General features: G+C 29.6%; 1 protein-coding gene across 8 annotated transcripts in view; it reads left to right on the top strand.

Annotated features, from left to right (window-relative positions):
- The first annotated feature begins 3,582 nt into the window (after nucleotides 1-3,582).
- The window catches only part of LOC146905961 (beta-amyrin synthase-like), a 44,569-nt gene continuing 31,764 nt past the window's right edge, over nucleotides 3,583-16,387 (top strand). For 3 of the 8 annotated variants that reach the window (XM_085722518.1, XM_085722520.1, XM_085722515.1), the window contains exons 1-2: nucleotides 3,583-3,699; nucleotides 4,128-4,339. In XM_085722518.1, the coding sequence (XP_085578644.1) occupies nucleotides 4,139-4,339 (201 nt within the window). In that variant the 5' untranslated portion in view covers nucleotides 3,583-3,699; nucleotides 4,128-4,138. Of the gene's footprint in view, nucleotides 3,700-4,115; nucleotides 4,340-13,020; nucleotides 13,307-16,387 lie in introns of those variants that run through there. The other 5 variants (XM_085722517.1, XM_085722514.1, XM_085722516.1 and 2 more) reach the window with 3 other exon arrangements.

The raw sequence follows: 16,387 nt of genomic DNA, 5'->3' as shown, positions 1-16,387 counted from the left end.
TAATCTGTAAGATCCGTATTTTCTTGATAGCGACGACGTCGTTTTATACGGCCATCTTTTTCGCCGATTTATCTCCCAAATCAAAGTGGGTCTTATATACCCATGTTCTTTTGTCTTCTTGTTGTAGGTATTTCCATGAAACAAATATAGATTATGCTATTTAATTACAAATATATCGTTCGAAATAAAGTATGAGCAAAAAAATAATAATGGTTGAAAAGTTAATTATGTAGACTAAATTCTTTACTACATATAATGACTTCTTAAATACCGTTTTTATTTATATTTTATTCTGCAGTCGGTATAGAATATGTTATTTAATTGTTGGATGAGCCTAACAAATACCTTAAAGCTTTGTTTGGGAGTTTAGGCGAGAGGGATGGGAGGATTTTAGAAAAAAAAGAAGGAGCTATAGTGGACGAAATCGAAGATGTTGGAAGGAGAGAGTCTTTGAGGTTAATTTTTTTATTCATAATACAAAATTCCTCATTTTGAAGAACTCAAAACTTGTATTGGTGGAAGGTTTTGGAAAGTTTTGGAGGGTTTGTATGATTTTTTTAAAATTAATATATGTTGTTATAATATTCTTAAATTTAAAAATATATCAATCACAAGCAGTTTATCATTTTCTAAAAAATTGCTCTTTTGAAAATTGTGGAAGATTTCTCCATTCTTCTATATATTAGTGTCTATATCTCCGCTAATAATAATTATTTAAAAGAGGTGTGTTTGTAAAGAACTCATTACAAATCAAAGAAGAAGGTGAAGAAACCTTATCTCTTTTGCTTGGTGGTGCTCCATTTTTTCCAGTACAGTGCTTGGAGGTGCTACATTTCGACAGGGAAAGTTAGAAAGAGAAATGTGTGATAGTTGTTTTGAAGTTGATGCTTTGAAGAAAAAAAACTTAATATTAAGACTAAAAGAAATGTTATTTGAACAATCATTTTATGGGGTAACTTGTGTGACAATTAAAATATATAAAGAAAGCGGGGGGGGGGGGGGGGGGGGGGGGGAGGGGGGGGATGTGAACATAATATAAGTATAAAAGACAAAGTTGTCACAAAATAGTTGTTCAAATATAATTTCTCTAAGACCCAGGATACACTACAAGAGTGTAGTGTATATTCGGCGGTCTTTTGGCCCACTTAAATTTTGTCGGCCCTATAGATCTAGTTTATTTATTGAGTAGAATTTGTATGGGTCCTAATATTTTATTTACGATCAATTTATAAAGTGTAAGACTTACATTGAATTCTTTCAATAAAAGAGTGAATGGTGAAGAGAATGTTCCTAGCATTCTAACGATAAATTTGACAAATGCACTAAATTGTTTTAAATAATAAAGTAGTAAGTTATCGTGTCCACATGTATTGTTGTTTTCAACTCAACAATTATACTAAACCTAATTAAAAACGATAAATGGGGGAATTTGCAAGACTTAATGTTTTGCAAGAAAATAAAAGTAGCGGTTAATGAGAGTTGATAACGATGATTAAAATTCTTTGTATCTGGATAACAAATGTTCCAAATTCAATTACTATTAGAGGTTTATGCCCACAAAAGCTTACAAAGTTAAGTATGAATTCAGCTAATCAACCACACATAAATGGTTAGTGAAAAAGGACAATGCAGTCGTTATAAGATTTATTAAGGACATGTATCTTGGAAGAAAAAAGTAGTTGGAAGAAGTTAAGAGCCCGTTTGGTGCTCATGATAGCAAGACAGAATATGATAAAACTATCCTATCCTATTTCAATCCGTTGTTTGGTGCATCCAAAGGATAAATTAAACCTATTTCTAATCCTATCCTACCCACCCTTTGTTATTTTTATCCTTGGTTTTTGTTGGGTTAGCAACCTAATAGCACAACATTATCATACGCGTATCCTATTTTCACAAAGCACCTCCTTGGACTCCCACGTTTCTTCAGTTTTAGATTCTGTACCTAACTTTTTGGGAGTTTTGGCCTAGTCCCCTCCTTGTTTATATCTTTTCTTTTGAATATATTTTGGGTTGGTTAGCTCTCTGCTACCAACTTTTACTTAAAAAAAAAAAAATGGAATGGAATCAATTGCAACTTTCCAATCGATTGAAATGGAATGGAGGAATTGATTAACTAATTGATGGAATGAAATCAATTACAAGGATTGAAATAGAATGGAATCAATTCCAATTTCCAACTATTTCAATTTTTTCCCCAATCAATCCGAATCAATTTTACTTTTTCTTCTTTCTATCTTCTTCTATTATCTCTGTGTCCTTCTCTTTGCGTTGAGTTAAAATTAATTTCTATTGCATGTTAATGGAATTGATTTTATTTCTATGATTGAAAATGGAATGACAGGAGATGAGCAGAAAATAAAAAGAATAAAATAGATTGTGTTTTTATTTGATTTTTGGTCGTTTCTTATCATGTCAATAACAAGTGTGTGTGAAACACATGACAGGATAAAATAATGCTATCATATTTTTTATCATGCTTGCACCAAACTCATGATAGGATAAACGTTATCATGTCACTATCATATCATATTCTTATCCAGCTTCTTATCATATCCTGCGTACCAAACGAGCTCTAATGTCTTTCATTGAATTCACATGCAACAACAACTTTCATTCAATTATTGGAAGAATTTATAATTTCTAAAAACTCCCCGATTGTTTTTTCAATTTTAAATTTTTTTAATGATAAATATTAATAGTTACTTTATCCAAGTTTGAACTCAACACCTCAAACTCCTTATTCCTTTGCTCAAATTAGTTGAACTATCTAACCCCATTTAAAACTCTTTGGATTAACTAATTAAGACAACATTTTTTCGAATTGGCAAATCCAAATATGTAAAAATTCTGAAAAATTTGAAGTGAAAATTTTACACATCTGAATTATGAAAATTTATGGATTAGAAGCTTTTTATTTTCTTGATCAAGTAACGTAATAACTAAAGAAAAATACTAACGAGCGTTTTAAGGATACTCTTTAAGGACTTTAAATAGTAGATTTTTATGAAAAATTATGCACTCACATTTATAAAATTAATGAAATGAAAAATTAGAGGTTCATATACCAATTCTTGTATATCAATGTCCATAGAACTACCAACTGATCTAAACTCCCTCCGGTCTCAAATGTAAACAACTTTTGACTTATTATTTTTTTTTGGCTTTTACATCGGTTTCTGACACACCAAAGGTGAACGACTAATCTGGCTCATGCGCAGAGGCATGCGCACTGGCCAAGCGTTGTTCCCCCTGGAAATCGAACCCGATATTCCCCGATACGTCCTTGGAAGGAGCTCCTTGCCACTGGAGCCCAAACAACTTGGTTACTTTTCACTTTTTAAGTTCATTCAATAAATGATGTTATCGTATACATCATTTATTGAATGAACTTAAAAATGAAAAGTTGCTTACATTTGAAACCGAAGGAGTAGAATTTTTTTCTATAATTAAAGGATTATCATCAGCGTGTGGATCGTGGGACTTTGAGGCTTAATTGATAGTTCTAAATGGGAACGGCTCCTTCGTCGTATTTGGATTATTGCTATATAAAGCACCAATCAAAGCACACAATACTTCCTCGTATCTGGCTCTTTCCTTGCTTGCAATATCACCACATGCTCTTAAAGTGTTGTTTCCTAAGAATTCAGTTCACGTAATAATTCAACATAGCATCGATTAATCCCCAAGCACGCATCGGTAAATATTACATCATTTATTTTTTTAAAGTAGTTTAATAACTTGAAATTTATCATATATAAGTGAGTTCAAAATTCAAACTTGATCCATGCATATATTATACAATGTCTATGCTAATTAATCTAAGCTCGTAGGGACAATATTACGGCATTCAATCGAGATTACCACAAATAATGTTCCATCTAACAATCCCTTTAAGATATTATTCTGTCCCAAATTAATTCGCACTTTATTATAAGAAATTATTGGTTCCAACCTAGATTACCATGAATAATGTTCAATCTAACTTACATCATTTTCACTTTATTATCAAGATAATATTTAAGATAATTACGTACGGTAAGGAAAATACAAATTAATTATTTTTTTGAGTGGCAATTGGAAAATTAAATTAAAATTGATGAAGAGTTGGTTAGTTCTTATAATAGAGAAAAGAAAGATGTGGAGGTTGAAGATAGCAGATGGTGGTAATGACCCATACATATTCAGCACAAACAACTTTGTAGGAAGACAAATATGGGAGTATGATCCAAAAGCAGGTACTTTGGAGGAGAGAGCACAAGTTGAAGAAGCTCGTCAGAATTTTTATAATAACCGTTTTAAAGTCAAGCTATGTGGTGACCTCCTTTGGCGTTTTCAGGTACGTTACCTATTTATATAATAACCAACGATCGTGTGAGAACACAACTTTCTTTCTCATACTCATGTTATATGTTTACTTTCTTCATCTATTGCTTTGATCTTTGTGTCGATATTAATTTTTCTTTGAAATCTATTCTTGTCTATTGCTTTGATCTTTGTGTCGATGTTAATTTTTCTTTGAAATCTATTCTTGTCTCATAAGTTGTTATGCAAATAGTTGTTCAAATAATGCATCTCTTATAATAATTTTTTGAGTTAAATAAGTTTTTGATCCCCGTAAATATAGCAAATTTTATTTTTAGTCCTTATAAAAAAAAAGTAACATGTTTTGGGCTTTATAAAAATTTACGGTATATAATTTTAGTCCCTATTAATTAAAACTTGTTTAATTATGCTTAAAATTCTAAATTTTTGAATAATTTTTTACATACATTTTTTTTGAAAGAACATTATAAGAAAATCTTTTGTAAAAAATTATATCTTTTTTAACATGTAATGAATTAAATATGAATTTTTTTAAACATAATTTTTTTAAGATTAAAGTATTAAAAATTTGGACCTAAAATAAAATTATGAGTTAATTTTTTTGCGGAGAATCTTTGTATAAAGTTCTAAATAAGTATGTAAAAAAAAGATTAAAAAATTTAAGCGTAATTAAACAAATTTTAACTTTACAAGAACTAAAAGCATGTGCTGAAAATATTTATAGGGACCAAAAACATGTCATTTTTTTAACGAGGACTAAAAAATGACTATTTATAGAGACCAACAACTTATTTAACCTTCCTTCAAAAATAAAAAAAAAAAACAACTTATTTAACCTTAATTTTTGTGATAGGTTTTTCCACCGGATTAATTGAAGATAATTCTATATGAGAAGTGTCACGCTGACACCTCTCTTAGTTGGATTCAAATCTTTAGTCCCTTCCGCTAAACCTCAAAAAGTTTAGAGACTTTATTGCCAAAATATAGGTAAAGTATAAATTGGACCCATTATAAAATTGATCCATACTGGACCCATTTTTTTCAATGCTAGATAAAGCATTCCACTTAAAGTTATCATGGTCTATCTATGTTATATCTAGCTCACATCAACTTTATCTTTCTTTGCACACTCTCAAATTGGGAAAAACTCAACCATACTTAAGCTCATATTCATCGGAAACATAAAACAAAACTCATGAATAACTTCGGCTCTAGAGGGGGAAGCAACTCTATAGGTTGTGATGTAGTGCCTTCCAAATCATTGGTAACTTTTTTTCTCCCTATGAACCATTGCAAGCAAATAAATAATGTAGAGGAGTTTCATTACCATCCTTTAAGAATAAGAATAATAATCCATAAAAAAGAAGTTCTTGTATCTAATTAAAAAGCTTGAGATCATTTTCAATAAATTGATATAATAATATTGTACTTTAGTTATATATCTGAAACCTTCACCATTTCAATGGAACTAGAGGAAGTTGTTGAATAGTATTGATATAAAAATGGAAGTTTCACTAATTTGGAATAAGAAGCAAATGAAAAAGTACTAAGAATAAAAAGGATGAGGAATTGGAGGAGTGGTGTGGGTTGAATTGAGGAAGTATAGAGATTGCAAGGTTGGATATGGTTACTGCCTACTGGTGTGTGTGAGAGAGAAAGAGAAAAAGCAAAGAAGAAGATAGAGTTGGTGATGGCTTAGAGTTGGTGCAGATTGAGTATGATAAGATTTGGTGGATAGTCTAATCTAAACATTAAAAAAAATGGTCCATTGAAAATATAACTAAAATAATCTGATAAGATTAGACTAAATTTTGAAATTATTTTCATCTTCATGGAAACTTTACCCCTACCATTTTTTTGGAAATGCTTTTCAATTTTCAGGAACATTTTATACCTGAAAATAAAATGTACTAAACTTGTAGCAAACATATAAATGCATACATGTACCATCTATTCTCAATATTCTAAAGATAACTTGAAAACAAACACATCCTAGGTAATTTCTCATATCTCTTTCTCAATTATAATCTTTTCTAATTTTTTTTATATTATGAAAAAAATTCAATATTCTTACAGCTTTGAATTACAGAAAAAAGACTATAAAAATTTAGAAGTTTTCGTAATATTTTAAAATTAACTAGTTTTTCATTAAATAATTTTGTTTTAATGCATAATAAAAGATATTTTTCTTAGAAGAAAAGCTAAATAAATATATCTATCTATAACAATATATAAAGAAAATGTATCTTTTTAAGTTGGACTTTTTGTTCCATTTTTACCTCATGACTCCTGTGATTAGAGAGAATTCTGGTTCACCCCCTTATAATTTATTTAGATTTCAACATTATAATTTAAAAATTCTTTGCTTTTTGAACTTCGAGACATTTGACTGTATAAAACAGAAGATGTCGCAGAATCAAAATTCACTCAAATAACAAGGGACGAAAATACCTTTAATCCTTAAATTTGATGCATAGAGATCTAAAATGGGAGAATCTTAAAATTACAAGGTCGGAATCGCAAAATAAGATCTTAAAAAATGGTAAATTCTTACATACCCTGAAGTACGGTTCGGTAACCGTACCCGTAGGCAAAATTCATTCAAAATTTGATTTAATTTTTAAATTACTTAATGCAAAAATATCACATGGTATTGAATGATGGATACATATTCAACCAAACTTCACGGGTACCACTATGCTTACAAAATTAGTTAAATTCCATTAAAATAGAAACAAACCGCAACAATAGGAGGAACAATCCACAACACTAGCAACAATATTGGATACTATAAAAAAACATCATTTTAACGTTATATATAAAATATTGTATTTTGGTATAACATTTTTTCTTCGAATTTTATCTTTCACTTAATTATATTTTACCATTTGATTGTTCCTTGATAATTAAAAGCGGAACTACAGATATATTAGTTATGTCTTGAAGTTAGTTATTATAACGTTTTATAAGGTACAAGGAGTTCCAAATATTTTTTTAAATATCAATATGATTTTAATCCCTGCAATTATAATATTTTTTTATTTTTTTTGAAGGATAATATTTTTTATTTTAATCTCCGTAAGTTTATTTATTTGGTTTCAGTCCCCATAAATTCTAAAATTTTTGGGTTTAATTTGTAACGTCAGCTTATTAACTCACGTTGCATGCTGATATTGGGTCACGTATAACATCAAAGACTAAAAATAATTTTTTAATTTGCAAGACTGAATCTAAACCAAAACAACTTATTCACTTCAAAACTCATTCTCCATCATTTCAATATATCTCCATCAAACTGAATCTATACCTAATTCTAAGCACCCTACAACCCACCAATCCATATTTTTGTGCTAGAATTTTAAAAAGCAAACCCTTCTAATCTACCTTGAATTTTCAACATCATTTACCCAACAATGCAAAGTTAAAAATACGCAACTTACGCTCCACTACTCTCTCTCTCCCTCCCTGCCGAAATGAATATTTATAACTTCCTCACTACCTTCGTAAAAATAATTTAAAAAAAGAATCAATTTTAGAATGCTATTTGAGGGATCCTTCAATAAGAAGAAGATTAAACAAACCGCAAACGAAACTTGACAATATTGAGAAGAATAAGGAAAAATACATAATTTTTTCCCACCCTTTTCTGATATTGTTGCAAAGTTACAGTCATGAAGAAGATTTCTACTACCAATCATTTTCCCAACCCCATCAAAATACACACACATGTAAATGATTATAACTATAATTATACACACACACAAATTATAATATATATTATTAAATTAACAATTCAATTTTTTATAGAGTGAATAGGCAATTTCCCCCCGAAATTGTAAGTTTCATCAATTACCCCCCTGAAATTGCATAACGTTAATCAATTTACCCCCTCTGTCAATTTTTCTGTTAACTGTTTACGGTTAGGATCAATTACCCCCCCTGAAATTTTACACTTATGTGCAAAATGCCTCCTGAATTTGAAAAATTAAAAAAAATTGAAAAAATTCTGGAAAAATATTAAAAAAAAAATTAAAAAATTCTGGAAAAATGAAAAAACAATAAAAAAATATTAAAAAATTCAGGAAAATTGAAAAATTAATAAAAATGAAAAAAATCTGGAAAAATTAATAAAAATAAAATAATCTAATAAAATGAAAAATATTGAAAAAATTCTGAAAAAAATAAAAAAGATTAAAAAATTCTGGAAAAAAATAAAATTTCTAAATTTCTAAAAAAATTAAAATTCTGGAAAAATGAAATTTTTGAAATTTTAAATTTTAATGAAATTCTGGAAAATAAAAATTCTGGAAATTCTCGAAAATAAAAATTTTGGAAAATAAAAATGAAATTCTGGAAAAATGAAATTTTAATGAAAAATTTTCGAAATTTTTGAAATTTTCATTAGTATTTCTCAAAAAATTTCCGGGAATTTATGTGTATTTATAAACCGAGAATAAGGGAAAAAATATGTGTATTTATAAACCGAGCTTAGGTTTTTTATGTATTTTTCGAAATTTCGAAATTTTCATTAGTATTTTTTCCGGGAATTTTTGTGTATTTATAAACCGGGAACTTTTTGTGTATTTATAAACCGAGAATAAGGGAAAAAATACACTGAAAAAACCTAAACTCGACATATATACTAATCAAAATTTCGGAATTTCGAAAAATACATAAAAAACCAGAATTTCAAAATTTCGACATATATACTAATCAGAATATTTTTTATTTTCCAGAATTTTTTCATTATTTTTCATTTTATTAGATTATTTTATTTTTTTAATCATTTTTTATTTTTATTATTTTTTTCAGAATTTTTAAATTTTTTCAGATTTTTTTTTAATTTTTCCAGAATTTTTAAATTTTTTCAGATTTTTTTATTTTTATTAATTTTTCCAGATTTTTTTAATTTTTTCCGTTTTTTTTCATTTTTATTAATTTTTCAATTTTCCAGAATTTTTTAATTTTTTTTTCAATTTTTTTATTGATTTTTCATTTTTCAAGAATTTTTTAATTTTTTTTAATATTTTTCCAGAATTTTTTCAATTTTTTTCAAGTTCAGGGGGCATTTTGCACATAACTGTAAAATTTCAGGGGGGTAATTGATCATAACCGTAAACAGTTAACAGAAAAATTGACGGAGGGGGTAAATTGATTAACGTTATGCAATTTCAGGGGGGTAATTGATGTTTCGTTAACTACAGGGGGGGTAATTGATGAAACTTACAATTTCGGGGGGAAATTGCCTATTCGCTCATTTTTTATATAAATTTTTTTATGATAGTTTCTTATTTCACTAGACAAATTGGTAGCTTTACGAATGAATATATTTGGAGAAAATAATAGGCTTAATTACACTTTTGGCCCCCTAAGTATCCAAAAGTTGCGATTTTGGCCCCCTAAAAAAAATAACTCTTTTTTGGCCCCTTAAGTTCACTTTTGGTTGCAATTTTGGCCCCCTAGCCCAATTTTGACCCAGTCAACGCTGACGTGGTCGCATTTTTGTATTTTTTAATATTTTTTTTTATTTTGTAATTAAAAAATAAATAAAAATTCTGGAAAAATGAAAAATTAATAAAAAATTGAAAAAATTCTGGGAAATTGAAAAATTGAAAAAAATATTAAAAAATTCTGGAAAATTGAAAAATTAATAAAAATGTAAAATAATTGAAAAAATACGGAAAAAAAATTTAAAAATTCAGGAAAAATTAATAAAAATAAAAAATGATTAAAAAAAATTGAAAATTCATTAATATTAAAAAAATTTAAAAATTGAAAAAAAATTCAAAATTTCGAAAATATCTGGAAAATTTGAAAACGGAATTCTTAAAAAAACGGAATTCTGGAAAATTGAAAAAATTGAAAATTCTGGAAAATACGGAAAATATTTAAAAAATTTCGAAATTTTCATTAGTATTTTTTTCCGAGAATTTTTGTGTATTTATAAACCGGAATACACATAATGAAAATTTCTCGGAAAAAATACTAATGAAAATTTTCTCGGAAAAAATACTAATGAAAATTTAGAAGTTTCGAAAAATACACTGAAAAAACCTAAGCTCGACATATATACTAATGAAAATTTCGAAATTTCGAGAAATACTAATGAAAATTTCAAAAATTCCATTTTTTTAAAAATGATTAATCTTCTTAATTTTTTCGAAAATTTTGAATTTTTTTAAATATTTTCCAGAATTTTTATTTTTCATTAAAATTTTAATTAGAATTTTTCCAGAATTTTAATTTTTTTTAGAAAATTTCGAAATTTTATTTTTTCATAATTTTTTAGATTATTTTATTTTTTTAATCATTTTTTATTAATTTTTCAATTTTCCGGAATTTTTTTATTTTTTTCAATTTTTGTATTAATTTTTCAATTTTCCAGAATTTTATAATATTTTTTTTCAAATTTTTTTTATTAATTTTTCAATTTTCCAGAATTTTATAATATTTTTTTTCAATTTTTTTATTAATTTTCAAATTTTTTTTTAATTAAAAAACATTTTTATTTCTGTAATAAAAAAACATTTTTTTAATTACAAAATTTTTTTTTTATTTTTTATAAATTAAAAAAATAAAAATAAAATAAAATAAAAAAATTTACACACGTGGCGCCCACGTGTCTGTTGACTGGGTCAAAATTGGCTTGGGGGCCAAAATTGCAACCAAAAGTGAACTTAAGGGGCCAAAAAAGAGATATTTTTTTTAGGGGGCCAAAATCGCAACTTTTGGATACTTAGGGGGCCAAAAGTGTAATTAAGCCAAAATAATAATAAATGTATCTTGAAGTTTACAAAAGGTTTTTTTTTTTTGAAGACCTTTAGGGTTACTCAAATAACGTTCTTTGAGAAAAACGTTAACATTCATCCCCTTCATCATCAAACCCAGAAAAATTCATCTTCTTCATCACTAAATCCAGAAAAATTTATCACCTTCATCATAAAAATCCAGAAAAAATTAAAAAAAAAAACTCAAAAATTAAACCATTCAATTAAATCCAAAAAACCTTAATTTTAGTCAAACTCATCAAAATCAAAATCTTTTCTCCCATCGTTTTCTCTGTTGTTAATTCCAATCAAATTTTTTCACTCAATAGAAAAGATTTTTGGTTCAGTGCTTACATATATGCATCCAATCAATATTAGCATCACTAATCTTTTCTCCATCATCATCGTTCAACTTTAAGAATACGGTGCTTATTTGAACAACATCACCCATTGAACCATAATAACATTCTTGATGAATTCCGCAAGAAATTCCATGACCCACTGTTCACATTGCTCTGCCTCAGTTTACCAAAATCAAACCCTTGCACACCACCACCAACACTCGTCGAAAACGCACGCAGCACATACACTCGCTTTCGAGCGGCGATTCGGTATTCTGGCGTGGATCGACAGAATCGATAACGAAATTGGCGACCGAATCGAGAAGCTTCTATTTTTCTTTTGTGTTTACACTTCTTTCAATCAGGTTGAGTTGACGGATCAGATTTGGAGCAGTGGAGGAGAGAGTCTTCATCGAGGGATGGATTACGGCGAAGATCCTCGAAAGAGAGTTTTGTGTTGTCGATTCTCAACACCATGGCCAAATGGAAGAGTAATGGAAGATTTGGGAGTTTGAGATTCTAAGGGATTGGAAAAATTGTAGAAGGGGATTGATGTACAGTAGTTTGTAAAAAGGATTGATGAACATTAGTTATTAATAAGGGTTTTCAGAAGGATCAATCTGAGAATGAGATTGATTTATTAAAGGGATTGATGAAAATCAGAGTTATTCTCAACGCTGGCCAAGATTTCTCTTCCCCTTTGACTGTTCAGATTTCATGTTGTTGTTGTTGTAATGAACTAGTGTGTAACCCGTGCGATGCACGGACAACACAGACGTTGATTAACAACACCAAGGCGAAGGCGTAAGACCCAAACAGACATTAAGACAGCAAGCGTAAGAATGAACAAAAGCCTATCACTTATACACAATTGAACAAAGATTCACAACAACGATACAAATTTGATACAGAAATACGAACGTGTACATCATGAAGTAAACATCACGACACAGGTCTTAACTCACTCTTATGTCCCTGAGGTCTTAACTCAGTGGTGGGCATCAAGCCAACAGTTGGTCAATTAGCCCAAGGTAAGACACAGTCGGGTAAGACTCGGGTAAGCCTGTACAGGGATTTTGTGCGATTTTGATAGGATTTTGCCTGTTTTTGGGACTTTGCTGTGGATTTGAGTCGTTGAAGCTACGCAAAGTCGCAAAAACCTGGATTTTGGGACTTAAGTCGCGTTTTTGATAACAATGTAGTGACCCACATTTAGTCATCTTATAATGATATTAATTTTTGTTTATTGCTTAATAGGAAAAAAAAAGTTCATTACGTTCGCCTCTTTTAAAAATAGTAGTATTCTTTTTGTTTGAGAGGGAAAAATAAGGCTTCTTATCCATATTAGCAAAAGAAAAAAAAACATTATTAAGTTAAAAAATATTTGATTAGACTTTATGTGATTTATTATCATGTTACATACGTTCTCATAACTACCAAAGCTTTTTTCTCTAGAAATCAGAAATTTAAAACAAAACTGATTAATTGATTTCGAACAAAACAAATGACTCGACATTGCATGAATTATTTTCGCCCCCCTTAACAAAATTTTCTTGCTCCGTCCCTGGTTGTGTGGTTTTGTACAGGCCAATTTGAAGGAATGTGTCAGATGCTGCTTATGTTCTTGAAACCATAGCAGGCATCGACACTTTTGATGAGGCAACTATTGAAGCATCAAAGTATATTCCAGAAGGTGAAGAAAGACAGACTAATAGGAAAGAGAATAGGCGTAGTGAGACGATACTACAATTCTAGAAATGACACTTGTCCGAATAAAACTTTCAAGCTACACCTTAAAACGTTAAGGTAGCTAAAGCATAAAACTATTCTTTGATTCCTATACACAAGCACATAAGGATTCCTATACACAAGGTAACTTCTTTGATTCCTAACTACTTTCATGCACATAAGGATTCCTATACGAACGTGTACATCATGAAGTAAATAGCACGACACAGGCAAATAAACAGAGGTAGATGGAAATACAACACACAAACACGCGAACATTTAAACAATAAACACAAAAAATCCCACAAAAATATGAACACCGGAAAGGACTTAAACTCATAAACGAACAGTCCTCGACCACCTTTACCAAATCTTGAATACCAAAAATCACTAAGTCTGCAGTATCAAAGCAGCAGCAATAGCATTAACATCAATTTTGAACCACATATCAATATCAACATCCAAATGAGTATAAGTTTCAAAAGTGAAACTTTGTAAAATTAGCTTCATCTGTTACAATTATCATCCTAGGTTTGGAGTGATATGTAATTGTGATTGAACTATAATCAATAACTCTCTGCATCTTGTGAATGATATATACCATCAATATGTTGCATTTAGTTCCAACATTTTCACAATATAAAGGTATCTTCTATAAATGACATGTCCTAACTACTTATATTCTAATCGAATAAAGGTATCTTCTAAAAATGACATGTACCGAGGACATGAGAACGGCATATTATAATATAAAAAATAGCCATCCAAACAAAAGCAAGTTAACTGAACCACATCACAGGTAACAGTCCACTCCAATCATTGCGTTCCAGAAAGCATCACAAAAAGGCATGTGTTTTTAAGTAAAAATAGCATGTAATTGCGATGAATTGATACTTGTGTTAACAATGTCCGCACGAGAGCCTCTAGGAACAACCGGCAATATCTGACGAAAATCACCCCCAAAAACAATTGTCTTTCCACCAAATGGGATGTCGGGTACATGGGATGCATCTTCCCCTTTAGAAGCTGGCTTCATTATATCTTGCAATGACCTGTCAAAAGCTTCAATTGTAAATCTATTTATCATTGGAGCCTCATCCCATATAATAAGACTTGTTCGACGAAGAAATTGAGCCTTATGACTATTTTTTTCATTCTACAAAAGGATACTTCAGTCAAGGTCATTGGGATTCCAAACTGAGAATGAGCCGTCCTACCACCAGGCAACAACAACGCTGCAATTCCACTCGATGCTACATTGAGTACAACCAACCCCTCAGAACAAAAGCAATAAGACAAAGCATTCCACAAATAGGTTTTACCAGTATCACCGTAACCATCAACAAAAAACATAGTATCTGTTTCCTTATTCACATCCTCAACAATACGTTCATATGCCAATAGTTGGTTTTCATTCAAATTAGCATAATGTTGATTGTGTAAGGAATGCATTTCATCTTTGTCATATGAGAGTTCATTGGCCAGTAAAATATTATCAAACTTTTCAACATCTCTGCCACTAATCTTTGGCATGCAATCAAATTCACGCAAAGCTTTACCATTGACTCGAAGAATCTTATCTATCTCCATCAAACACAACTGCTTCAAATCTTCTGTAGATAACATGAAGTCATGAAAATAAAAATACATAAATAAATTAGTTGTTCGCTTGAAGTTGAAGAACACTCAAGACAATTCAAAACAACTCACCCGAATTATTAAGAAGTCGTCTTTTAGAGTATAGAATTCCATCAGACAGAAGCTCCCAAGTCTGCTCCCATACTTTAACCGGATTACTCATGGAGTTTCCAAGCAACAAATTAACAAACAACCTTCGTACAAAGGGTCCTGGATTCATAAAACTTGGAACTTTCCAAGTCCTAACAACCCTAACCTTGATTCTCCAAGCCTCTCTTCCAGATTTGATTTCACACAAGTTATCAAAAGCAGATGCCATAACTCTAAAAACTGACGCAACACTCAAGATGTATTCTCAAATCAGTTCAATAAACGTAAAACGGTGTGAGATGAGAGAAGACAATGAGGGTATTTATAGATGAAGAAAAGGAAGCACAAAACAGATCGATTGGGGGGGGGAATGGAAAATTTGAATTCATCGTTAGGGCATAACACCTTCAAGGATACATCAATAGGAAACTACAGATAGAGATGATGATCAGCTCTCTACCTATGACGTCCATATACATAGCACAGGAAAGAGGCGGTTACCTTCTCCAACTGATGATGTACAATTTGGTACCTTTTTTTTTTGAAGGAGTATAATTTGGTACTTATACATAGCTTTCTTTGAATTTAATAAAGGCTTAATTGCACTTTTGCCCCCTATATTTTGCCAATTGTGCGATTTTGGTCCCCATAGTTTGAAACGAGCGATTTTGGTCCCCATAGTTTTCCCCCTTTCTGATTTTATGGTCCCCATGACATTTGGTGCTGATGTGTCTTTTTTTAATCAATTAATGAGTGCCACGTGTGTAATTCAATTATTTAAAAAATTAAAAAAATCTAAAAAACGAAAAAATATCCGAATTTTTTTTAAAAAATTGGAAAAATTAATAAAAATGAAAACAAAAATCTGGAAAATTTTAAAAATAAAAAATAAAATCTGCAAAATTTAAAAAATAATAATTTTTTAAAAAAAAAATTCTGGAAAAATACCGATTTTTTTTTAAAAAATTGGAAAAATTAATAAAAATGAAAACAAAAATCTGGAAAATTTTAAAAATAAAAAATAAAATCTGGATGTATGTGGTCTTTATTATATGTCACATACATCATTAATTGAATGTATCTAAAAAGTGGATTTTTGCTTATATTAGTGACCATAGGGTGTATTAAATAAAGAATGATCCCTTTATAACAAATGAATAATTTTTGCTTATCATTGCATTGAAACTAAAAGTGACACTTATTTTAAAACACAATTTTTTTTATTAAAACGACACTTATTTTTAAACGGAGATAGTAATCAATAATTTTTTTAAGTAGTGTCAAACCTTTTTTTTGGTAGTGAGTAATCAATAAATTAATATAACTAATGTAAAAAGCAAATTAATAAATCAATAAAACACTCTATGTGCTAGGTTCCACACTCCACACGTTTGGCTTGGAGGCAACTAAAAACAAAGATATCATGGAAAGTATTAGCACATAGATAGCACATAGATCATAGATCATATACGTGTGAAAACTCATGGAAGGGATAAA

This window comes from Medicago sativa, chromosome 7 (genome assembly GCF_051527215.1).
Source record: "Medicago sativa cultivar Bolivia chromosome 7, Bolivia_mono, whole genome shotgun sequence".
In the NCBI taxonomy this organism is placed as follows: domain Eukaryota; kingdom Viridiplantae; phylum Streptophyta; class Magnoliopsida; order Fabales; family Fabaceae; genus Medicago; species Medicago sativa.
This window is presented reverse-complemented; position numbering and strand designations above follow the sequence as displayed.